The following is a 25297-nucleotide window of genomic DNA, read 5'->3' on the forward strand; positions in this document are numbered from 1 at the left end:
CTGCTTGAGAGAAGGGAAGTTCTGGATCAACTGCTGAGGGGTAGGGGAAAAAGAGACAATCAATTACAATACTATCTCATTTGATTCTCACAACAACCCTATGAGTTAGGTGCTTTTGTCATCCCCATTTTACTGCTGCAGCAACTGAAGCAAGGAGAGATTAAGTGATTTGCTCAGGGTCATACAACTAGTAAGTATCTGAGGCAAAATTCAAGCTTAGTTCTTCCTGACACTGAGTCCAGCATCCTGTCCAGTATGTCATGCATGAATTAGTGAGATCGCAATTGAGAATTAGTTACACAGATCTGTAGTTAGCCCAGTCATCACAGTGTTGTGACTTCCTTTAGGAATATGAGTGGTTATCCTTATCCCCAGTACCTAGCACAGTGCCTTGATAAGTGCTTGCTAAACTGATTTGAGGAGGTGAAAGTCAACATATTTTAGTTCTTATAGAGGTCCTTCCATTCCAAGGGTCTAGGCCATTTAGGTAGCCATTATGGCTTAGGGTGAGTTGTGAGTAGTGGCTAGTTAATTGCATACTTAAAAAGTTGAGCTTTTAAAAAAATTTTTTTTGGGAGGGAAATCATCTGAACCAATGCAGATGGGCCACTTTTAAGCAACTTTAGACTTAAAGAGTTACCTGGGAAGTTAGAAAATATAAGTGAATTATCCAAGGTCATACAGCTAGTATATGTAAGAGATGGGCTTACACCCACCATGCCATCTTGTGGTATAAGTTCCCCCCCCCCCCCTTTTTAAAGCAACTCAAATAGAAGTCATATAGTGGATCCTTTGGACTGATGACACATTCTGGGAATATGACATTCCAGAGACAATTTACTCGTTTAAATTGGTGAAGTAGAAATGAACATTAGCTCTGTGAAACCAAGACAGTTGTTTCTGTTTCATCTACCTGTCTAAATAATAATAGGATATGGATGAACTCGGGGGATTTAAGCAAAAACTAAATGACTTGAGTGTCTTTAAATACTGAGTATTCACAATGCTGTAGGGTCTACAATGAATATCTAGGAAATCCAACCCTGGTATCTCAAAATTTATAATCTGCTGTAATGTGGAAATGGTTTTAAAATATCTTTTATAAGTAAGTATAGGCAAGTCAGTGATGTGTCTTTGTGGCGATGATTTTAAAATACCTTTTCTAAGTAAATGTAGGAAATTTGGTGGTGAATGTCTTCATCGTGTTCCCAGGTTTTGTGAAGGAAGGTTTTGAGTTGACTTTAAATGAGGTTAGGGAGACAGTGGTCTGATTTGAGGTGACTTATGATCTTCCTTTCTGATAATACCTCTTAGCAATGAGAACTTTTTGTTAACAAAGTCGGTTGGGTTGTTGCAAGAAAGATTCAGAAAAATATTTCCTTTTCATGGAATCAAAATATTAGTGTTAGAAGGGAACTTAGAAATCATCTAATCCAGACATTCTTAATCTGAGATCCTTGAACTTGATTTATTTTATTTTTTAAATAACTTTCAACATAATTGGTTTCCTTTGTAATTGCTATATATTTTATTTTATGCACTTAAAAACATTATTCTGAGAAGGGGTCCGTAGGTTTTGCCAGGGTGCCATGGGGGTCCACGACACACGAAAGATCGAAGAGCCCCTGATGTCACTCATTCTCATTTTACAGATGAGGAAACTGGGAACCTTTCATTTGCTTATTTGAGATCCCATTTGGAGACTGCCAATATATGACTAGCCACATTTTTTCCATTTCAGATTTGGTTCTGTGATTTTTTTTTTAACTCTGCCACCCTGATAACAACAGCCACAAATTATTTTTTTTCTGGCGACAGTTTTAATGAGCTTATCATTTGAGTGGTCTTTAGTCTCTGGGTTAGTACCCAAGTTTTCTCTATCCTCTCCCAGTACCCTACCCCTAGCCTCCTGATGCTGGCTAAGGGGAAGAAACCATTTCAATATTTTGGGGCAACTTTAGAGCAAACCTGGTTTGAAGTTCAGGTTGTGAGCTGTGTCTTTTTTGGTCTCCCATGTTGTCCCTGGATGGCTATTAATTAACCTTAACTTCTTTTCTTAGTGCTCTCAGCTATTGGATGAAAACCTGAAGGACGACTTCTTTGAGGAAATCATTGAAGAGTATGAAGACATCAGACAGGACCATTATGAGTCACTCAAGGTAAATAAAAAAAAACAACTAGTTTTTACAATAAAATAACCCCTTTGTTTGCTGTGCTCCTGCTACATGCCCAGACTGAATATGCAGAGCTGTTTTCAAAAGTCAGCGTGCCATTTTGGCCTATTATTTGTCCCTTTGCCTAATGTGGGAAGAGGTATCCTATGCTTTCACTTACTACTGAGAGTCAGGTACAAAATGAGATAATATATTGCAATAAATGGATCAAACGACTGGATTGTGCTTCATAATGGCTAATTTCACTTCTTGTACTTTATGACATGTTTGGGTCATCCAGTTAACATCTTGCCTAAGATTTTCTCTGAGGTTAGATTCTCAGTTCTGCTCACTAATTCTAATTTACTGCTTTTTGTAAAAATCAACAAAAATCAGTGGAAAGGGAAATAAGCAGAAAGCTTGACATGAAATCCAACTAAGCAAGAAAATCTCCAAGAACATTTATTGATTAAACTGAGAAGAGGAGAACAAAGATCTGTGAATTGGAACAGATCTTGTGCCAGTATCTATTATGATCATTTCTCGTCTTCGGTAATTGTGAATTGTCTTTCGGACACCATAATTGGGTCCTATAGCTTCGGCACCCACTATGTCAAAGGAGGAATTAGAAATGTCACTTAAGATGAGTTGGGAAGCATATGTAAATGCAGAAGAAAGTAATTCTTCAGAAGATGGTTTTGAAGGCACTCAAGGATTGATTTTCAAGATGATCCAAAAAGAAGATTTCAGAAGAAGAAAAGAATCACTAACGATTGACTCACCTGCCTATTTTCTCATTTAAATAAACTGTCTCTGCTTGCTTATTGAGCTAAAAGTATGAAATGAAAACAGGCAATCTTGAAGACAATTTTCATCAGGCTGCATCTTCACAGACACACGTTTGACTGAAAACTGTAGAATCCTGCTGTGTTTGTGTGTTGATTACAAAAAATATTTTACTCACTGAAGCAAGCATAGCCTTAGGGGCTCTCCTCAAGCACAATGTCTTTTTTGCTTTTGGTAAGATAATGCATAGCTCCTGATAGATGCAGTCACACAGATTACTTTGTCCAACAGTTCTTTGAGTATTAACATCAAATGAGGCCTAAAATGAAGGAAGGCACATACAGCCAAGGATGTCCATGGAATGGAGGCTGTCCTGCACAGTGGCCAAAGGAGGATTTAGAACTGGAAGAGAAGTTAGAGGCCATTGAATTGGACCCCTTCGTTTTATAGACAATGTAACTGAGAGTTGGTGACATTAAATGACTTAACCACACAGATCATACAAATAGTGAGTGGCAGAGTCAAGATTTGAACCTGGATCTTCAGATTCAAACTCCTGTGCTTTTCCCACTGTAAGTGCTCATTTTTGTGGGTGATTTGTACTGATTGTATCAAACACCAGATTATACAGGGCCTCCTTTGTGAGGTCCTTATTCACTCAAAAAAGATTAGTTTAGCTACCCAATCAATTAATCAACAGATATGTCTTGAGCTCTTACTGTGTACCAGGTACTGTGGTAGTTGTGGGGGATACAGGTACAAAGAATTCAACAATCCTGATTGGCAACTTACGTTCTAAGGGGGAAGAAAATAAGTAAATACAGAATAAATATGAAGAAAATGTAAAAGTAGTTAAATACAGGGTAGTTTAGGAGGTAGGGCACCAGTATTTGAGGGGAACAGGAATGGCTTAATGCAAAAAATGGTGCTAGAGCTTGTCTTGCGGGAAGAGAGGGAGTATGAGATAGAGGTGGAAAGAGAAGACATTCCAAAGATCAAGGATGGCTAGTACCAAAGACAGGGAGATGGGAGATAAAATGTCACATATGAAAAACAGAGAAAGCCGGTTTGATTGGATCACAAATTGCCGGGTAGAGGAGTAAGGCTAAAAAATAGGTTGGGGCCAGATTGTAATGGGTTTTACAAACCACACAAAGGAGTTTATATATTATCTTAGAGGTAATAATGAACCACTGAGATTTATGGAGTAGGGTAGTCACAAGGTTAGATCTATGCTTAAGGAAAATCACTTTGGCAATAGGATGAAAGATAGACTGGAGGTGAGAGAGACTTAAGGGAAGGAGACCAACTAGGAGGCCACTGCAGTGTGATGAGGACCTAAAATAAGATGGTGGCCATGTGAGTAGAGTGAAGGGGTTAAGGGGAGGTGAAAACTGCAAGACAAGGCAGCTGGTTGGATACGTAGGATAGTGAGGGGGAGTCCAGAATAATGCCAAGATTATGAACCTGAGACCCTGAAAGGAAGGTAGTGACTTCAAAAGAAAAATAGAAGTTTGGAAGAGGAGGGTTTGGGAGAAAATTTAATGAGCCTCTTTTTGGACCATTGAGTTTGAAATGACCCTTTGACATGCAATTTGAAATGTCCAATAAGCATTTGGTGATATGGGGCTAAAGCAAAAAAGAGAGACGAGCTGGATATCTGGACCTGGAGTCATCTGCATAGAGGTGATAGACCGAAAGGAAAACAAAAAACAAGTGGACGAAGGCCTTATTTCTCAGATTATAATACTTAATTTCTTTAATTAGTCCATTGAGCTAGTCTATCAGCATACAGATTTTGGACAGGCAATGCAATAAAGTGGGCTCAGGCTTTGAACTGGAAAAAGAATGGGCTGCATCTTATTTGAGTTTCAGTGATTCCCAAATTGCTTTCTGCCACAAAGACCCATCTTTTAACACCAGTATTCTACCATTGATGGTTATAGGTCACCAAACTCCATAATATCAGAAGAATGAAAACGTAAGGTGACTGAAGAAGGATCAGTGAGGATATGGATGATGGGTGTATGTAGCGTGCAACATATTCTCAGTGCTGATTTGTAGTGGTTCAGGGTGTCCCTACCTGTATCTATATGTCCAAGTAATTCAAGCCTGCAGGTATTTACTAATTGCATGGTTATATGCCAGGTGCTGAAACGAATCCATTTAGGATAAAGAAAAGAAAAAAAAAAACATTTCCGAACAAGATCTGAACCTAAAGATTTTTGTTATTTAAGACATCCCTCTGGTTGAAAAAGCTGTCTAACATGAACATGTTTACAGTGTAGTCTTTGAAAAAATTCAGGAGGCCTTGACTGAGACTTTTTTTTTTTTTTTTTTTGGCAGGAAAGAAGATATTTAACCTTAGATCAAGCCAGGAGAAAAGGCTTCCATATAGACTGGCTCTCAGAACCACCCCCAGGTCTGTTTGGGACTGCTTGAGTGCAGGGGAAAGGGATAGAAGCAGTAATGGTAGAAAATTGTATGCACTTTAGAAATGCATCTACTATTATCCCAGAGCCAGAGCATGTTCCATTCCTTCCTTCTTTGGGGCTCAGATGAGGGAATGCCCTACTTAAAGTGCTTTGTGTTATTAATTCCATGTCAGTGTGAGCTCCTGTCCTGGTGGAGTCATCCCTTGCTGCCTAAAAGATCACTGAGTTCTAATCCCACTTGGTGTCTTGTTTGACATGTGACTTTTGGCAAATTCATAGTTATTGTCCTTTGAAGAGCCCAGGACTGGGAGTCAGGCAGCCTTGGTTCTGAAGTCCTAGTTCTGCCTTTAACTATCTGGGTTGCCTTATCAGCCATTTAGCCTTACTGTTTCTGTTTGCTCAGCTGTGAAATGGGAATGGTCACTTTTACCCCTTTGACATCATAGACAAGCTATTTACAGAGGTCTTTGAAAAAGCCAAATCTCTTTGCAATCATGAGTCTCCTGGCACTGTTGCTTCAAGTCAATGTAATAGTACAAGAAGAAGTTGGTTCCTGTCCAGTGAGATGTTAAAAAAATACAGTTCATTCACTCAGTGGGGAGCCACCCATGTAAATGACAGATGAGACACCTGCCAGTGTTAGGACAGTTTTCATTTCTGTTCTTCTGTCCTTCACTGGGAATGATTCAGATGCAAGCAGCCCTGTTCAAAGATTAGCCTAGGTAGTTTCATTCTGTGTTTGGGGGTGGGGAGCTCGTCTCCCACTTCTGGCGAGGTTCATAAAATGAGTTTTTTGGTGGTTTGTGAAGAGCTTATCCACCAGACTCAGTGTGTTCTACCCCATCAGCCATGTCAAACAGCAGTTTTCTTTTACTCTTTTCATTTTGTACATAAACAGAAAATTCTGGAGACTAAACATAGTCATGCTGCTTCTCGGATGCTGTTTGTGTAGCTGCCTTGACTTACTGCATATCAAGGAAAGCAGCAAGTGCCCAGCTTCTGTTCTGGGAGGGTCCTTTAATCTCCCATGTTTGACAGCCCCTTGAAAGCCCGCTAGTGGGTATACTGCTTAGAGGGCCGATTGAAGTCTCTAATTCAGAACTCTGAAGTGTTTTTTGAGGAAGATTTGGCTACGCCACTTAGTGGGGTTTAGGGGTTTATTTTGGCAGGGGGAGGGGGTTGAGGACAAGGAGTTGGAGGGAGAATCAGGGGCTTTTCTTCAAAGGCCCCAAGTAGCAGAGCTTCAAACACATGATAAGTTGGAAGGATAAACTTACCTCGAGTATACAACTGCCAGTTTGGCCTGATAATTCCATTTGATAATGAGAGTTCCATCACATGACAGGGTTAGACAAAACCTAGAAGTCTTTTAAAGTCTATCCCTGAGCACAGGGAAGTAAGACTGTTCCTGAATCATCTTAGACAGAGATGTTGACACTCTTTTTGAATGATGGAGATTCCATGGATTTTTCATTAATTCTCACTCCTCTCCAAAAAAGGATACATTAATATACATAGAGTAGGAATAGGGAGTGGACCTGTGATTTTACTGGTATGTGGAACTTCTAGACAAGGAAACTCCTTCTATGAATGCAGGTTACAATCTTCTCGGTAACTTACAGGCCTGAAGAGTTGCCTAGAACACCGTGTGGCCTGGGTCTGCACAGCTAGTGTGTCAGATGTAGGGACTCGGACCCAGATCTTCCTGGTTTCCAGGCCAATTCTCTATCTTTATACGATGAAGTATATCATATTATATAATTAAGTATATTATATTATAACCATTTTACATATGTGTGTTCTTTTCAAACGTCGATAGCCAAAAGTCCCTGTACAAATACCGAGGGATGAGATTTCTCAGACTTTTTGATTTATCTGTTCTAATGTTTCACAATTCTTGGTGCCAGGATGTTCTTCCTTCTGTTTAATTCAACTCTTTTGAGCTGAAATTAAGCCCTTTATGTCCTGCTGTCCGAAGGGGGTTGGAGAGTATAGTGTTTTGATATATAGGACAGAAGGTAAAGAACTGTGAAAACTGGCCCTATAGCCCACCGGCAGCTGGAAGAGCAAATGAAGGCTTTATTTTGTAGTCAGATGTGAGAATAAGGTTGACAGGTAGCGGGTGGGGAGAGGGTGTAGTAGTTATATATCAGGCAAAAAAAAAAAAAATAAGCTAGCTGTTCAAACCCTTCTCATGCCCACTTTTTATTCCCACTCCCCCCCATGCCACCATGTTCTTTCTGTTTGAAGACTTCCACTCTGCTTTATATGTATATTATTTATATATACTATTCATAAATACCCTTAAGAAGTACATATAGGAAGGTATCATGAGTCTCGCCTCATAAGGAAACTGAGAAACAGAGTTTAAGCATTTTGGCTTAACCAGATGCAGAACCAGCTGTAAAACCTCCAGTCTTCTGACTCTTGCTCTAACTCCTGCCGATAGCTTGTTCAGCACACTGGCAGTATTTCTGTTACCCCAGGCCAGAGGAAATAGCATAACAACACTTTTTCTCTGACAGCTCTTCCACCCCCTTAAATGAATTTTAAATTGCACAAGTGAAGGCTAGCCTCTTTTTATTTTGGGGGGGAGAAGTTGCCCCCAAGGACCATATACCAAGAGGCATAAAGAAAGTAATTTATTTAAGATGCAAGACAAAATTACTCTTTTCTCCAAGGCAATCTAAAGCAGCTCCCCCTTCTCCCCTCCCCCCAAAAAAACCCAATACAACTCCTACGGGTGACAGGAATAAGACAGTGTGTGGGAGTCTCCTGAGCAACTTCAGACTAAGAAACCAGAGGCCTTGGGAGGCTATGCATTCACTGTATGTGAAAGATGTTTAAAACTCCAAGCCTTGAATATTCCTAATAGTAACCTGTACTTTTTGTTTCTCTAGTGAAACCCAAATTTATTGGGACTCAAGTTTTTGAAGACTATGACCTGCAGAGGCTGGTGGACTACATTGACTGGAAACCTTTCTTCGATGTCTGGCAACTCAGAGGCAAATACCCCAATAGAGGTTTTCCCAAGATCTTTAATGACAAGACAGTGGGTCAGTTCAGTTGTTCCTTCCTTGCCATACTTTCCTCTCTTTTCAATAGAAAAGGATATTTGAATAGTAGTGTGCTGGGTGACATTTTGATCTCAGTACCGTATTAAGTTGCCTCCTCTGTGCCTAGTGTTGGGTGAGCTGGCCGATACAAAGGCAGAGATGAAACAGTCCTTACTGGTCGGCAGGGAGCTGAATTCAGAGTAGAAAGGAGAAGAACTGAGAAGTGGATTTGGAGTAGGTTACTGCCACTTGGGGTTGAAGATGGAGCTTATCTGGTCTGCTCTGACTTAGGAGAATTGGTGTTTTGGGGGGGAAAGTGTGGGGTGATAATGGGAGAAGGGTAGTGGATTTTTTAAAAAGCCTTTCACAAACTGTTCAACCTTGGTTCAACATAGATAAATGACCAGTCACCTAAATCACAGTTAAGACCAAATGGGGGACTTTGTGGATGACCGTAAGAGTACTGGGATTTCATAGGGATAGGTCATAATTATTGATTGATTATGTTATAAAGAATATGAGGTCGACTTTCTCTTCTAGAGGATATCTTTTCCCATTGCCTTTTAAAGTATCTGAAATGCCATCATAAGGAATCAGTGTTTGTGACTTAAAAGTTTTTCTTTTGTTTTGGTCTCACTCAGCATCTCTTTTCACTGCAAATACCCTGAGATTGGGGGTGATGATATCATAAGTTACTAGGAGTTAGGTGATAGCTGTAACTAGCCAAGGATCCTGGTAAGAGGCTAGAGGGGGAGGAAAAGATAAGGAATGAGGGGGCCAGGCAGAACTAGGAGAGGTAAGCTAGCTAACCAATCAGTCAGTCAAGAAACGTTCATTAAGTACCCACTATGTACCTGGAGCTGTGCTAAGCCCTGGGGATACAAAGAGACAAAAGACAGTCCCTACTCTCAAGGAGCTTAAAATCTCCCACAGGAGACAACTAGCAAATAAGTACTTACAAACTATATGTAGAATAAATAGGAGATAATTAAGAGAGAGAAGCCCTAGAATTAAGAGGGGTTAAGAAAGGCTTCCTGTAGAAGATGAGATTTTTAGTTGAAACTTAAATGAAGCTAGAGAAGCCAGCAGGTGGAGTTGAGAAAGGAAAGCATTCCAGCTTTGAGAGATAGCCCGAGAAAATGCCTGGAGTGGAAAGAGAGAATGTCAGGAACAGCCAGGAAGCCAACATCACTGGGTTGAACAGTACATATTGGGAGTAAGGTGTAAGAAGACCGTAAAGGGGGTCAGCTAAGTGGCTCAGTGGATAGAGCACTGGCCCTGGAGTCAGAAGGACCTGAGTTCAAATCCGGCCTCACATACTTATTAGCTGTGTGACCCTGGGCAAGTCACTTAACCTGGATTGCCCCCACATAAATAAATGAACAGATAAATAGATAATATTGTAAAAGTAGGAGGGGGTTAGGTTATGAAGGGCTTTGAATACCAAACAGAGGATTTTGTATTTGATCCTGGAGGCAATAGGGGGTACCTCGAGTTATATTGAGTGGGAAGGTGGCAAGTCTACTTCAGTCTGTCAGGAAACAAACCCATCTTCATGTGCAACAGTCGGAAATGAGTGTCTTTGTTGTAAACAGTGTCAGCATATACTTAACACGTAGAGATGGCAGCAGTGACTGGTTACTGCTTACTGTTCTTCAAAGAGCTGGGCCTAGTGTATGGTTTTTGAAAGAATCATTTGATTAAAGGACAATTCACAACAACACTGGGAGGTAGCTGCTGTTAAATATCCCCATTTCACAGTTGAGGACACTGAGGCAGAGGTTAAGTGACTTGCCCAGGATTACACAGCTAATAAGTGTCTGAGGTTGGATTTGCACTTAAGTCTCCCTGACTCGAGCCCAGTGCTCTATCCACTGTACCACCTCACTGCCTCAAAGAGCAGAATGCCAAAGATGGTTCCTTGAAACATTCAGTCAGAGATAAGACAGTTGTGGCTTTCAACATAAGTTAGAGTTAGCTTGGGGAAATAGACTATGGGGATTGGGAGTAGTGGCACTCCACTCTGAGACACCGAAAGCCACCTTAGGTTATGTTCATGGCAGTACCTGATGAAGTCTCTGGGAAAGTGGCATGAGAGGTAAGAGGTTGTTTTGTGGTTGTTTTTTGGGGGTGGGGGGAAGATGGGGAGAGGAGGTATTGTATTTTTAAAAAAAAAACATTTTGCTAAAATTATGAGGAACTTTTAAGTGAATTTTTTTGTTTTTATCTGATAGGAGAAGAAGCCAGAAAAGTGTATGATGATGCCCATAATATGTTGAAGGTACTGATTAGTCAAAAGAAACTACAAGCCAGGGGTATAGTTGGATTCTGGCCAGCACAGAGTGTCCAGGATGATATTCATTTGTATGCAGAAGATGCCGTACCACAATCTGCAGAGCCAATAGCTACATTTCATGGCTTAAGACAACAGGTAAGAAAACCCATTATTTGTGAGCTATGAGGTGGCTTCCTCCTCACCTTTGACTAAGTCATTAAATGAAATGTAATAACTCAAGCTCAAAGTCTGAAAAATTATGCCAGAGCTAGGTTCTACCCGGAAAACGATCAATAAAGAAATAGGGAATGAATTTGTTGGGCTGAGATAGAGGCTGTTTGTGTGATGAATGACAGCAGAAATGTCAGGCTGACCAGCATACTCAACGCAGAGGCTCAGACAGGAACAAGGCCTCTAATTGAGGCTCTTAGGGGTGGTTGCTCAGAGGACATCTGGCAGACACTGCTTTCTCATCAGTCTTTTTACATACACAAAGAGTAACAATACCAGTGATTTACTCAAAAGATGCGTGTTATGTGCACCATACATTTATAAGTGAAATTGATTGTGCCTGTTCCCTAATGGGGAAACCACGGAATCTTGCTTAGAATTCCCCAAATACCATTTTACCCTGACCCTCCTTTAAAATGTAGATATTCCTGGCAGAGGTGGGTGGTAGGACAATCAGCCTGGCTAAGGATACTTATAATAATATACCAGAGGATTTGACCCTGCTTTTTCTGACTTCAACTCTGGCATTTTATGTACCATCTTATGTTGCCTCACAATAAAAATAATAGCTCATAGTGCTTATAAAGATTTACAAAATGCTTTATATAAGGAATTTCACTTAATTCTCACAAAATCCCTATGAGTTAAGTGGTGCAAGTGGTTATCATTTCCATTTTATGGATGAAGAAACAGAGTTAATGAAGTTTTTAAAGTTTAAGAAAATATTTTTTGTTACTGATAACTATTTTTGACATCACCCAAATTATATTTCTCCCTCTTGGTGGGAGCCATCTCTTATAACAAAGAATGTTTTTAAAAAAAAAAATAAGAAAATTGTTTCCCTTTTTATGAGAATACTGAAAAAATATGACACTACACTCAATCTTCTATAGCTATGCACACCCCTTTCCCCAAAAAACTGCAAGGGGGTTTGTGGGTGACAAGTGTGTTCTCATCTCTCTGCTTTGGGGCCAAGCTTGTTCTTTATAATTTTGGCAAAATTTATTCTTAATTATTTCATGGTTGTGTTTTTTCCATTTACATTGTTGTTAATCGTTGTGTAGCCTTCACGGAGTTAAGAGACTTGTAGGCAGAGGTCGTATTCAAACTCAGGACTTCTGACACCGAGTAAAATGACCTTTATGTCTCCTTATCGATGAAAGTCAGTTGGGTGGCACAGTGGATAGAGTGCGGGGCCAGGAGACAGGAATATTCCTCTTCCTGAGTTCAAATCTATCCTCAGACACTTACTAGCTGTATGACCCTAGGAAAGTCATTTAACTGTCTTTGCCTCAGTTTCTTCATCTGTAAAATGAGCTGGAGAAGGAAATGGCAAACTGCTATAGTGTCTTTGCCAAGAAAAAACCAAATTGGGTCACAAAGAGTCAGAAATGACTGAAAAATCACTGAACAACAACAGCATCAATAATTGAAATGAAGATTGAGAAAAAAGATTTGTATAATCATTGGTTTTCTTGACCTTTTTTTGTAATTAAAATAAAAACAATATTAGACCCCATTTTTAAAATGAGGTGTGTGGTTTTCTTTTTAATCATCCAAATGTATCTGTAGATGGCATCACCATTTAACTGCATTTCTCTTCTCGGTTTTTGATTTTAAGGCAGAAAAGGACTCTGCCAGCCCAGACCCCTATTGTTGCCTGTCTGACTTCATAGCTCCTCTGGAATCTGGGGTCCATGACTACTTGGGCCTCTTTGCTGTGGCCTGCTTTGGAGTAGATGAACTGAGCAAGACCTATGAGGAGCAGTGTGACGTCTACAGCAGCATCATGGCTAAGGCCCTGGGAGACCGGTTGGCGGAGGTAAAGAATCAGGCGTGCACTAGGAGCATCTTTTCTTGGCTAAACTCACTCTTAGAGGCACTTTGGGGGCTGTATTGGTGATGAAATGAGTTGCTTGTTCCTACATAGAAAAAAGGTGGACAACATAGCAGCTCCACAAAACTGGAGGAACTGCCAGCTTTTATTTAACTTCAGTAGCCTTAGGACAGACCCCAGTGCAACGTGTGAGTAGGTGTGAACATTGAAAATGTCACCTGCTAAAACTTCCTTTTTAAAATGATGGTTAAAAATTTTCTGTCCATCTAAATCTGGCTACTTTCAGAGAAAGTTTCAACTTAGCCAGAGTGACTTCTTATAGATTTCTTCCTTTCTCCTACCTCATTCTCTAATTTGGTACCTGACTCTCACTTTTACTCACTGTAGTCTAGGGTGGAGGCGTCAAACAGGGGGCCTGTGGGCAATCTGCAGCTAGAACAAGATTAATAATTAACTGAGTAATATTTAACAAAATAAATAAAAATACAATAAAATATAGATAATGTTAATATGTAGTTTTCTAAGTCAACGTGCAATAATTCTTATATACAGTGTAGTGACTCCTGTTTTTATTTAACACCACTGTTACAGGGTCATAAAATTCTTCTGTATGCTTGGCACATAGTAAGTAAGTGGCAGCTATTTCTTTAGTTCACCAAACATTCATTAAGCACTTACTGTGTGCAAAGCTCTGGGGCTATGAGACAAAAACAGTAAAATCCATTTCTTCAAGGAGTGTATATTTTACTGGTGCTATACGACACACAGTTACATCAGTACAAGATAATTTGAGGAGAGAGAGAAAACAACTAAAGGAATCGGGAAAAGCTGCCTATGGGAGGTGGCACCTGAGCTAAGCCTTGAAGCATGCTAACGGTTGTAAGAGGTGGAGGTGAGGAAGGAGTGCAGTCAGAACATGGGGCACTAGCCTGCGCAAAGACAAACAGTGGGAGATGGGATGTCTGTCTGGGAACAGCAAGCAGGTCAGTTTGCCTGGAACTTAAAATGTGTGAGGAAAACAAAATGAAGTAAACCCAGAAAAATAGGCTGGAGTCAAATTGTGGAAGGCCTTGAATACCAGTCTGAGGAGGCTGCATTTAAACTTAGAAGTAATAGGGAGCTACTGAAGATTCTCGAGCAGGGGAGTAACGTGGTCAGGCTTGTGGCTTAGGGAGATTATTTTAGCAACTCTGGTGGAGAAGAGAGAGTGACAGGAAGCTAATTAGGGGGATGTCACAATAATCCAAGCTTGAGAAGTGATGAAGACCCAAACTAGGGGGATGGCTGTCTAAGCAGAAAGGAAGGGACAGATGTGAGTGATGGTATGGAAGTAAAATCAGCAGGACCTGGCGACTGATTGAATACAAGGGGTGAGGGAGTTGAGGATGACTCTTGGTTTTGTTTGACTATGCTTATATGATACAAAAGGTTTTGTTTTGTTTTGTATTTTCAGGGGAGAAGGGTAGGGGAGCATATGGAAGGGAGAAAAATCAAATCCTTGAGAACTGAAAAAAATGTATACATTTACAAAAAAAGGAGAGAAAGAAAATGCACTTCAGGTTGAGAACCTGGGTGATTGGAAAGATGTCCTCAGTAGAAATAGGGAAGTTTGGAGGAGGGGCAGGTTTAGGGAGGAAGGTGATGTGTTGTGTTTTAGACATGTTGCGTTTGAGATGAATATGGACTATCCAGATGGAGCCATCCAGCAGGCCATTGGATGATATGAGGCTAGAGTATAGGAGACAGAGATTTGGGAATCATTTGATGGTAATTAAACCACGGGAGTGGCAAAAATCACCAAGAAGCAGGCTATGGAGAGAGAAGAAAAGACCCAGGACAAAGCCCTAGGTGGAATCTCATTATTAGGGCTTGGGAGATGGCTGGTAATTCAACAATTAAACACTAGGCTTGATTTGAGTGATGGAGCCGGAAGGGAGCATAGAGCCCACCCCTGTCAATACCATTTTACAGATGAGAAAACCAAGACCCTTAAAGGATGTTAAGTGACTTGTCTAAGGTTAGCTAAGAAGTGACAGCCAAAATGCAAATTCATAAAGTCTTTTGACTCCATATCTAGTCATTTTTTCTAGCACACACACTGCCCTTTATAATTCTATTTTAGAACTGCCCAGCATAGGCTTTATAGATTCTGATTTTTCTTATGCATGTAATTAAGGTTAGAGGTTGGTCTTAGTCTTTCTTTTTTTTTTTTTCCCAATTAAAGATGTCAAATATTACTGTCTCCTTAAAAGATATTTCTTAACCTCAAGGAGTAATACTGGAATACATTCTAGTAGAACATAAGCTCCTTAAGGAAAAAGACAGTTTCATTTTTTGACTTTGTATCTCCAGGACTTAGCATAGTGCCTTACATGTAGCAGTGACAAAATAAATTTGTTTTTTTAAGTAAGTTTTTATTGCTGGATTGTTTTTTTTTTTTAATATCACCATGTTTTCCCCCCAGTATCTTTCCTTTCTCTTCCAGAGAGCCATCCGATATAACAAATAATATTGTTTTAAAAACAAAAAAGAGAAAGAAGAAAAAATTGGTACAACTGATCAATGCATTGAAAAAATTGAAAAAATACATGCAGTATGCAATATCCATGGACCTCTTTCCTCTGCAAGGATGGGAGGGGAGTGTCTTCTCATATCTCTCCTTTCGAGCTATGCTTGTTCGTTATAATTTTTCAGTGTTCACTTTTGATTTTGTGTGTGTGATTGTTCTTTCCATTTACATTGCCATAGTCATATATTTTATATATATATATATATATACATGGTTTTCTTGGCTCTGATTTTTCATTCTGCCTCAGTTTGTATAGATTTTTCCATGCTGCTCTGTATTCATCACATTTTTTACAGCACAGTCATATTCCATTATATTCCTGCACCATAGTTTGTTTATCCATTTCCCAGTTAATGATTATCTACTTTGTTTCTAACTCTTCGTTGTTAGAAAAAGTGTAACTATAAATATTTTGGTGTATTTCGGTGCTCTTTTTTTTGTCAGTCTTGGGGTATAAGCCCAGTAATGGAATCTCTGAGCCAAAGCATATGGACCTTTTAGCTATTTTATTTGCTAATTCCAAATTGCTTTCCAAAATAGTTTATATTGATTCAGCTCCTCCAACAATGAACTAGTGTAACTATCATCCCTGAATGAATGTTTGTTGAATTGAATTGAATAGAGCTTTTCATCCAATAGGATTCCTTTGCTGGTAGAGAAAATTTCAGCAGTCCTTGTGGGCTGGACACCAGTAGTTAACAGTGGTCTGTGAGCTGAGGTTGGGGAGGGGGTAGAATGGAGACTTATTTGTTGTGGTACACTGGAAAGTACTTTATTTGGAGTCAGAAGACTTAAATTTGAATCCCATATCTTCTCTGTACTATCTATGGGATCACTTAAACTCTTAAACACTTAAACTGCAAGTCACTTAAACTCTTTTTGGCCTCAATTTTCTTAAAAATTAGGGGGTTGAACTCCCTTGGGTTGAATCTCCAAGGTTCCTTCTAGCTTTAAATCCTGTGATCTCAAGATGAGGTTCCAAATTCTGAGGTGACACCTGAATTAGACAAAGGAGACCAGGTGGTGAAGGAATAAATCCAAGTAGCCTCCTCTGTCCTATCTCCTGGACTGAGATACTTTCCTTCTGCTCTGCATTAGTTCAGAATCTATAAATAGATGGCCTTAGAGGCCATCTAAGGATCATTTTACAGATGAAGGAATTGAGGCCAAGGAAAGTTTAGTGACTCACCCAAGGTCACTGAGGTAGTAAGTGTCTGAGGTGGGATTTGAACTAAGGCCTTCTGACTCAGAGTCCATATCATACTGCCTGTGCTGCTTCCTCTGGATAAGGATGACCACTTTTCTATTTAAGGCTTTTGCAGAAGAACTTCATGAAAGGGTTCGCAAAGAATTGTGGGCTTACAGTGACAGTGAGCAGCTAAATATTGCTGACCTGCGGAAAATCTGGTATGAGGGCATCCGTCCTGCTCCTGGTTATCCCAGCCAACCTGATCATACTGAGAAGGTCACAATGTGGAGACTTGGTCACATTGCAGAAACCACAGGTATTAGTCTAGAAAATGGATATGCTTCCTCCAAGCAGAAAGCACTGGATATGTTAAAAGCAGCTGAAGAGAGCCAAAGGAAAAGCTATTTATATAACTAGTGGCATTTAAGCCACATATGTAGGTTTTTGTGTGTGTGTGTGTGTGTGTGTATGCATACTCACATTCATTGTCTGATTTTAATATTTTCAATTGTTTTTCATCTGAATCTGTTTGGTAGTTAGTTATACAAGGCATGCAGAAAACCTGTACCTTAGTGGAATATCAATTTAATGCTTGAAGAGGTATTAAGCTTCTGTTAGGGCTTTTTAAACTCACTTCACTCTACCTTCCCACCCCCAAATCACCCTTAGGCCTGATAATGTGAATGTAGACAACCTATCCTAATTTGGGATGTTCTCAGGATATCTCTGAACCTGAGTTAGAGTCCCTGAAGGGAGCTATTTTCTCTTCTCTCTTTTTTTAATTTATTTATTTGTTTTTAGTTTTCAACATTAACTTCCAAAAGCTTTCAAGTTTAAAATTTTCTCCCCCTTCCTCCCCTCCCTCCTCCCCAAGACAGCGTGCAATCTGATACGGGCTCTACATATACATTCATATTAAACATTTTTACATGAGTCATGTTGTAAAGAAGAATTAGAACCAATGGGAGGAACCACGAGAAAGAAGAAACAAAACAACAACAAAAAAGAGCAAATAGTATGCTTCCATCTGCATTCAGACTCCATAATTCTTTCTCTGGATGTGGACAGCATTTTCCATCATGAGTCTTTTGGAGCTGTCTTAGATCCTATCTTAGATCCTTGCATTGCTGAGAAGAGCCAAGTCTATGGAAGTTAGTCATCGCACAGTTACTGTTACTGTGTACAGTGTTCTCCTGGTCCTGCTCACTTCACTCAGCATCAGTTTATATAAGTCTTTCCAGGTTTTTCTGAAATCTGCCTGCTTATCATTTCTTATAGCACAATAGTGTTCCATTACATTCATATACCACAACTTGTGTAGCCATTCCCCAACTGATGGGCATCCCCTCAATTTTCAATTCTTGGCCACCACAAAAAGAGCTGCTACAAATATTTTTGTACATGTAGGGCCTCTTCCCATTTTTGTGATCTCTTTGGAATACAGATCTAGAAGTGGTATTGCTGGGTTAAAAGGTATGTATAGTTTTATTGCGTCTTGGGCATAGTTCCATATTGTTCTCCAGAATGGTTGGATTAGTTCACAACTCCACCAACAATGCATTAGTGCCCCACATCTTTTCCAACATTTATCGTTTTCCTGTTTTGTCATGTTTTAGCCAATCTGATAGATGTGATGTACCTCAGAGTTGCTTTGATTTGCATTTCTTTAATCAATAGTGATTTAGAGCATTTTTTTCATATGACTATAGATAGTTGTAATTTCTTCATCTGAAAACTGCCTGTTCATATCTTTTGACCATTTATCAATTGGGGGATGACTTGTATTCTTACAATTTTGACTCAGTTCTCTGTATATTTTAGAAATGAGGCCTTTATCAGAGACACTGGCTGTAAACATTGTTTCCCAGCCTTCTGCTTGAAGGGGAGCTATTTTCATGTGGATTCTTAGACTCTTAAGCTAGGGTGGCGTAGTGGATAGAGAGCCACCCTCAGAGTCAAGGAGACCTGGGTTCAAATCCTGCCTCTTGACACATAACTGGCTATGTGACCCCTGGATGAGCCACTTAAATTCTCAATGCCCTAGCCTGTTCTGTTAAGAAAAAGAATTTTTTTTAAATTGTAGAACAGTTGCCCATGCCCCCAGTAGAGTTTTCTTTTTCTTTTTTTTTTTTTCAGGAATTCCCAATGCCAAAGAAATAATTGTCCAGGCAAAAAAAAAGGGAGGGGGGAGTGGGTGCCTTAGAAACCACTAAGCTATTCAGGAGTTTCCTATGTAAGCCTAAGTCCAGGCTTAGTGTGGACAACTTAAAGTTACTTTGGACCAAGGTGAGTTATTTGAAACCATGTTTGTGTCTAGGTCTTGGGGAGGGGTCCACAGAAGTTAATCAGGATGATGGTGGGGGAGAAGGCCTTCATATTCTGTCTTCCCCTCCTCTCCCCTCGATAAGAAGGTCACCTGTCCTGCATTGATTTGCTGTTCTGAGCCATTCTGGTTCCCTTTGGTTATTCATGTGGCAGCATCCTCTAGTAGCTAGTTGGGAGTATACAGAGTTGTAGCCCTAGCTGGTTTTCATGGCTCTGCCCTTATTCAGGAAGCAAGGCCCAGAGGTAAGACTTTCATTGTCTATCCTTTTTCTTCTTCCCAGGGATTGAACTTACGGAATCGTTAGCAATGGCACCTGCTTCAGCTGTCTGTGGTCTCTACTTTGCCAATCAGAACTCCAGATACTTTTCTGTTGGTAAAATTTCCAAGGACCAGGTAATCAATATTCATCGTTGTAAATGTCTTCCTCTGAAACCTAATAATGTTAAATGAAATTGTGAGACTTATTTGAATTTAAATGTAAATTAAACTCACTTGCGACAGGGCAGTAAAACTTTGTCCACTTACTATCTGAATTTGATCCCCTTAATCATCTTTTCTTTCCTTCCGATAATTATTAATACACAGTGTTTTCTGCCTAAAGAATGATCTAATTTGGTCTGTAAAATAAATGCCTTTTAATGACTGTTAAGAGAAGAGAGACAGTGTAGTGTAGTAGTTAAAGAGTCAGCCTAGAACTCAGGTAGACTGAATGCCAAGCCTGCCTGTGACACGTACTGGCTGTGTGACCTTAGGCAAATCACTTGACCTCTCAGTGCTGCCACACACCTCCCCCAACCCCTACTTCAGGAAACCAACTAAGAATGTAAAGTGTAGAGTAGTTTTACCCATCCCCATTGGGCAGGTTCTGTGCCAACAAAATTAATTTCCTTAATGGGAGCTCCTTGTCTTTATGCCAATGAAATCATAGGTCTAGACCAAAAAAAAAATCTGTCGACATCTTTGTTTAGTCATTTTCAGTCATGTCTGACTCTCCATGACCCTTTTTGGGGTTTTCTCTTCGCAAAGATACTGGAGTATTCTTGCCACTTCCTTCTCCAGATCATTACAGATGAGGAAATTGAGGCAAACAGGGTTAAGTGACTTACTCAGGGTCACACAGCTAGTAATAATGTTTGAGGCTGGATTTGAACTCAGGAAGATAAGTCTTCCTGACTTGAGGCCCAGCACTCTATCCACTGCTTCACCTAGTTGTTGGTACCTATCTATTCTAATAGATTGCCATAAAAGAATTCTGGATTTGAAGTCTGAGTAGCTGGGTTCAAATTCCATCTTTCATGCATAGTGCCTGCCCGACCTTGAAAATGTTACAGACTCAGTGAGCCATATTTTCCTCATCTGTAAAGTGAGGAGAGTGGAGAAAATCAGATGACCTCTGGGACCCTTCTAGCTCTGTACTGTGGATCCTATGATCCATTAAGAATGTGAATGGAGGGGCGGCTAGGTGGCGCAGTGGATAGAGCACCAGCCCTGAAGTCAGGAGGACCTGAGTTCAAATCTCACTTCAGACCAAACATGTGACACTTACTAGCTGTGGGACCCTGGGCAAGTCACTTAACCCCAATTGCCTTAAAAAAAAAATAATAATGTGAATGGAAAGAGCATCGACTTCTTTGCCACTAATTAGCAGTGTGACCTTGGGCAAGTTCCTTAGGCGCTCTGCCCAGTTGCCTTATGGACAACATGAGAGAGTTGTGCCAGGTGATGTCTAACGATTAGATCTTCCTGATCTGCATATTGTTCTTCTGCCAGCGTTAGAGACTTGGGTTTACCGGGTCCTGCTACTATTGACAGACTGTTTCGGATCTTCTTTTGCAGATCGAAGATTATGCTTTGAGGAAAAACATGTCTGTGGATGAGGTTGAAAGATGGCTGGGACCCATTTTGGGATATGATGCAGACTAACTGTCCTGTCATCTTCCTTCCATCTGAAGCTACTTCAGAAAACAGACCCCCGAGTGCCTTTAAAAATACCACAGCTGATTAGCATCTAATGCATTGGCCTACTTAAGGTTTGGGAAGACTTCGGGGAAAAACCATTTGATGATGCAGAAGATCTCTGTCATCACCATGATGTGCATTTGTGTGACACTGAAAGTGAGCTGTTTTTTGTTTGTTTGTTTTTGTTTTTGTTTTTGTTTCTTTTAGGTAGGCAAAATGGAATGCAGTATAGAGATAGCTAGCTGTGGTCATATGTGTCAGAGGCTACCTACAGATAAAGTAAGAAGTTAACTGATTGTATTTATTAAGAACCTCTATGTGTTGGGCATTGTGCTAAAGATAGAGTTAGTAAGTAATATATAAATAGGGGTAATTTTCAGTAGGTAGCTGTAGTACTTGGTTGGCTTCTCAGTTTATGTTTAGCTCATACCCAGAATACTATTTTACAGATTACTTAACTGGACTTTTTCTTTTTTTTTTTTTTTTTAAACATCAAGTCACAGTTTAATTGAGTCTGGAATCAGGAGGACCTGGGTCAGAATTCCACCTCCAGAATGTACTGTTGACCACAGGGAATTCCCTTCACTTCTCTGAGCCTCAATTTCTTGCAAAATGGGGATGATAATAAATCTGCAGGACCTACCTCCCAGGGTAGTTGTGATACCCCAGTGAAGAAGTATAGGCAATGTCCCTTATTAATAAAAGAGAGACGTGAACTTAAGGCCAGCTGGCATTATGAGAAATGAGACACTAGGGGCAGGGATTGTTCCTTTTGTTTTTTAACTTTATGTCCCTGGTGTTAAATATTTGGTGAAATAGATTGAACCTGGCAGTTAAATCTTGCATGGAGGAAAGTGTGGGCTGCTCCCCCTCCATGAGACTTCATTTTTAAAGGTAATTTAGTATATTTCTATCAGAGTGAGCGAGAATCCTGCTTGAGTGGAGGCAGACCTGTGGTAGCTCAGGTTTAGGGTAAATAAAGTCATCTCAGAGGTAATTTGAGTGGAAGTATTTTAGCTTCATCCTGCTTATCATACTCCCTACATTTCCCTGACTCCCCCAAAAAGTGTCAGGATTTCTGTGCTAGGAAAAGAATGATAAATAATATCTTCCTTTTTCAAAAATGTTTTAGATCTGGGGCTAAGTAGTGGGGTTTCCCCCATTCTTTTTAAATCTGAAGCAGCCTTTGAGGCCCAGCTCCAGTCTTAACACTCTCAATAGACCTTGTTCAACCACTCTGATGTACATTGAATTCTCCCTTATTTGAACTCTGATAACCACAATCTCTATCATACACACATGGTTCAGTTTTTATTGGATTCTTAATCATTTAATATGAGTGTCAGTCTTCCTTTCACAGTTAAACTTAAGCATCTTAAGGATAGGGGCCCTGTGTGTTCTGCAGTGTATCCCTCATAACACCTAGAACAGTACTTGGCACATAGGAGATCCCATTTGAGAGGCGATATTCTAGGTTACAAGAGGTAACATATTTGTAGTAGATAGAGAGCTGACCTAAGCTTCAGAGAATCCTGGGTTTCAAATCCTACCTCTGAAACACACTGGCTGGGTTACCTTGGGCACCTTTCACTCCCCCAGCCCCTGGCAATTCCCTTAAGGCTGTAAGTTGCAGAGGAGTAGCTGATCTGCTTTGGGGGAATTTCTTCACTGGGCATTACCTGCAGCAATGAAATTGCAAATTTGGACCAAAAAAAAAGCATTGTCAAAGAAGAGGTGGGGAAGAGGCCAAGGGAACATGTATTTGTCAAGTACCTACTATGTTCCAGGAACTGTTCTAAGTGCTTTACATATGTTTTCTTTTGATGAGGTAAGGTTCCCTGGTCCTTCAACTTCTAGATCATAGAACATAACTACGGGAAAATTAGCTTGCCCTGTCTTTTGCCAGCTTTGCCAACCATTATGTGAACCCAAAGCATTTAGGTCAACTGTTGTCCTGTACATACATAGAGGGGTGTGTGTGTGTATGTATGTATGAGATGAGAGAAAAACATACATATGTAAATTTTTAAAAATTCTTCAGTATATTTTAAGAAAAGTGGATTACCTAATACTAAGATGGTAAAAAAAGTAATATATTTACCTTTATTCTGCTTCATAAGTGCTACAAAGCACTGAATGAGTTCCATAGCATTTCCCTTTTTTAAAAAATCCGACGTGAGAGAAAGAATAACTCCTAAAAAATTTTTTTAAGCACATTACATCGGAATGGAATTACCAACAGTCTACCTTTTTCCATTAAATGTCATTCACCATCTTTTCTGCCCTCTTGTAGATGAAACTATATCTTTGAATCTATTGTTGAGAGAACCCTATGTCAGGTGTCACTTATTCTAGAGAAAAAAAATTATGTGTGCATATGAGAGGTTGCAATGTAAAATAAAATTTGAAAACACCCACTTTGTTTTATTCTTGTGTGTCAAGCAAAAGGTGCCAGGAAGGAAGAACTTTGGAGACATGCGTGCATCCTGCAGGCAGATGTTCCACATTAGGATTCCTACCTATCCAGATCCTTCCCTGGGGGGTGTCTGGCAGTCTTCCCCCTCCCCCCTACTATTTAATTCATTTTAAATAAAGCTGAAGGTGTTTTTTCCCCCTCCCAACTGCCGAAGAAATTTGCATTCCAGAGCGTCCTCATTCAGCTGCTAGCTATCTTAGTTCATATTATGGCTAGGTGTAGAGAGCAATGTGTGGGAAGGTGGTTGATCGTTGTTGGCTACAGGTAAAAAGGATCAAGTTCTGATGGTTTTAAGACTGTTTCTGCACATTGAGCCTCATTTGCCCCCTAAGGGTGCAAGAATTATGGGGAAACTAGACAAGAGACAGGTCCTAGCATAATTTGTTGGAAGCAGATCAGTGAAATCCAGGGTGACCTGACTGGAGCCATATTTCCAATCACCATTATTATACAAGAGGCCATAACAATAATGGTCTATAAAGGGTAGTATGATATTTTTGTACGAAAATTAGAAGTTTTTAAGAGCCACAGCCAGGTTGTGTGTGAACCACATGCAACTCCAGATCTGAGGTATGAATGTCACTGCAGAAGATGTTCGATGACTCTTGCTATCACACGAGCTCATCAGGGGAGAAGGTAATTGTGTCCTGGCCTCTGGCCTGGGTAGCATATTACATGTGTGTGGGTGTGCCCCACTTGAGGGCAGGTATCCTAGAATCTTAGTACTAGAAGGGACCTTACAAGTCATCAAAACCAACATTTTACAGCTGAAATCATCTCAATGGTTCGTTGACTTCTGGATGTGTGTGGGACAAGGTACCCATTGAAGTCATTGAGTCCCAAAGTGGGATGGGACTTAAGAGGCGGTATAGTCAAGCTAACGGAAGAAAAGGGGCTCCCGTCTATGGCATCAGTAATAGGCATTCTATCTCTACCCGAAGACCTCTGGTGAAAGGAAACTCATTGCTTCCAAAGACAGTCCGTACCGTTCTATCCTTGTAATTCCCTTCTGCCATTGGTTAGTTCTCCCTAGAGCTATCCTTTACCACCATGCCCTCATGTGAGTCCCTTCTCTCTCCTCCCCTCCCCCAGCTTTTCAGTTCCCTTTTGTGTAATCTCTCGGAAGGCAGGGACTGTTTTTCTTATTTGTGTCATTAGAGCTTAGCATTGTATTGTGAGTGCTTACTACATGCTTCCTGATTTCTTAGCTATAATTGTTAGGAATTTGTTCCCCTTCATATCTAACCAAAATCTACTCCTTTCCAATTTTCACTCATTGCACTTAATTCTGCCCCTTTACCCTGTCTTTGGGGCCAGGCAGACCAAGTGCAATCCCCATTCTGTATTACAGCCCTTCAGATACATTAAGACAGCTAGAATACCCACCTTGCCTACTTTGTTCAGGTTAAATTGCCTTAATTCTTTTAACCAGCCAGTACAGAATGGTAGATTGAGTGCATGACGTGGTGTCAGTAAGACCTGACTTTGATTCCCACCACAGACACTTAGTGGTATGACTTTGGGCAAGTCATTTAAACTTTGCTTCAGTTTCCTGTTCTATAAAATGGAGATTATAACACCTACTTCTTAGGTTTGTTGTGAGAATCAAATTAGATCATACATGTAAAATGCTTTGCAAACTTTAAAATGCTATAAAAACACTAGCTGTTATTAATTGTATGTTGGCCTAGCTTTTTCTAGCTCTGTACAGAGACCTGTGTATAAAACCCTTCACAAATGTACTGATTTGTCAGAAGGGACAAAGGATGGGGAAGATGGTAAAGGGCTGGAGTCATTTGTACTTGCCCAGCAGGAAGGAGAGGAATTAGTGCCACTAAACGAATTTCTCCTTCCCCCTCTTTTTTTTTCCAAAGAGTCATGCACTCCATAAGCAGAATACTCCTTCTTTATGTAACAACCAAATTGCTGTTTCACAAAGGCGAATACATTAGCAGCACTGCTGGAAAGTCATCAAAAATCACGGCTAAGTTACTATTCCTTGAAT

The 25297-nt window shown here is 40.2% G+C and overlaps 1 protein-coding gene across 3 annotated transcripts in view; it reads left to right on the forward strand.

Annotated features, from left to right (window-relative positions):
* Positions 1-23233, forward strand: part of LOC114049743 (methionine synthase) — a 134202-nt gene extending 110969 nt beyond the window's left edge. For all 3 annotated transcript variants that reach the window (XM_027871134.1, XM_027871133.1, XM_027871135.1), the window contains 8 exons: positions 2061-2159; positions 5286-5361; positions 8275-8430; positions 10665-10861; positions 12558-12758; positions 16655-16847; positions 19138-19250; positions 20694-23233. In XM_027871134.1, coding sequence (XP_027726935.1) covers positions 2061-2159; positions 5286-5361; positions 8275-8430; positions 10665-10861; positions 12558-12758; positions 16655-16847; positions 19138-19250; positions 20694-20780 — 1122 coding nt within the window. In that variant the 3' untranslated portion in view covers positions 20781-23233. The remainder of the gene's footprint in view (positions 1-2060; positions 2160-5285; positions 5362-8274; positions 8431-10664; positions 10862-12557; positions 12759-16654; positions 16848-19137; positions 19251-20693) is intronic.
* The last annotated feature ends 2064 nt before the right edge of the window (positions 23234-25297 follow it).

Source organism: Vombatus ursinus, unplaced genomic scaffold, assembly GCF_900497805.2.
Source record: "Vombatus ursinus unplaced genomic scaffold, bare-nosed wombat genome assembly UNPS02014798.1, whole genome shotgun sequence".
Taxonomy (NCBI): Eukaryota; Metazoa; Chordata; class Mammalia; order Diprotodontia; family Vombatidae; genus Vombatus; species Vombatus ursinus.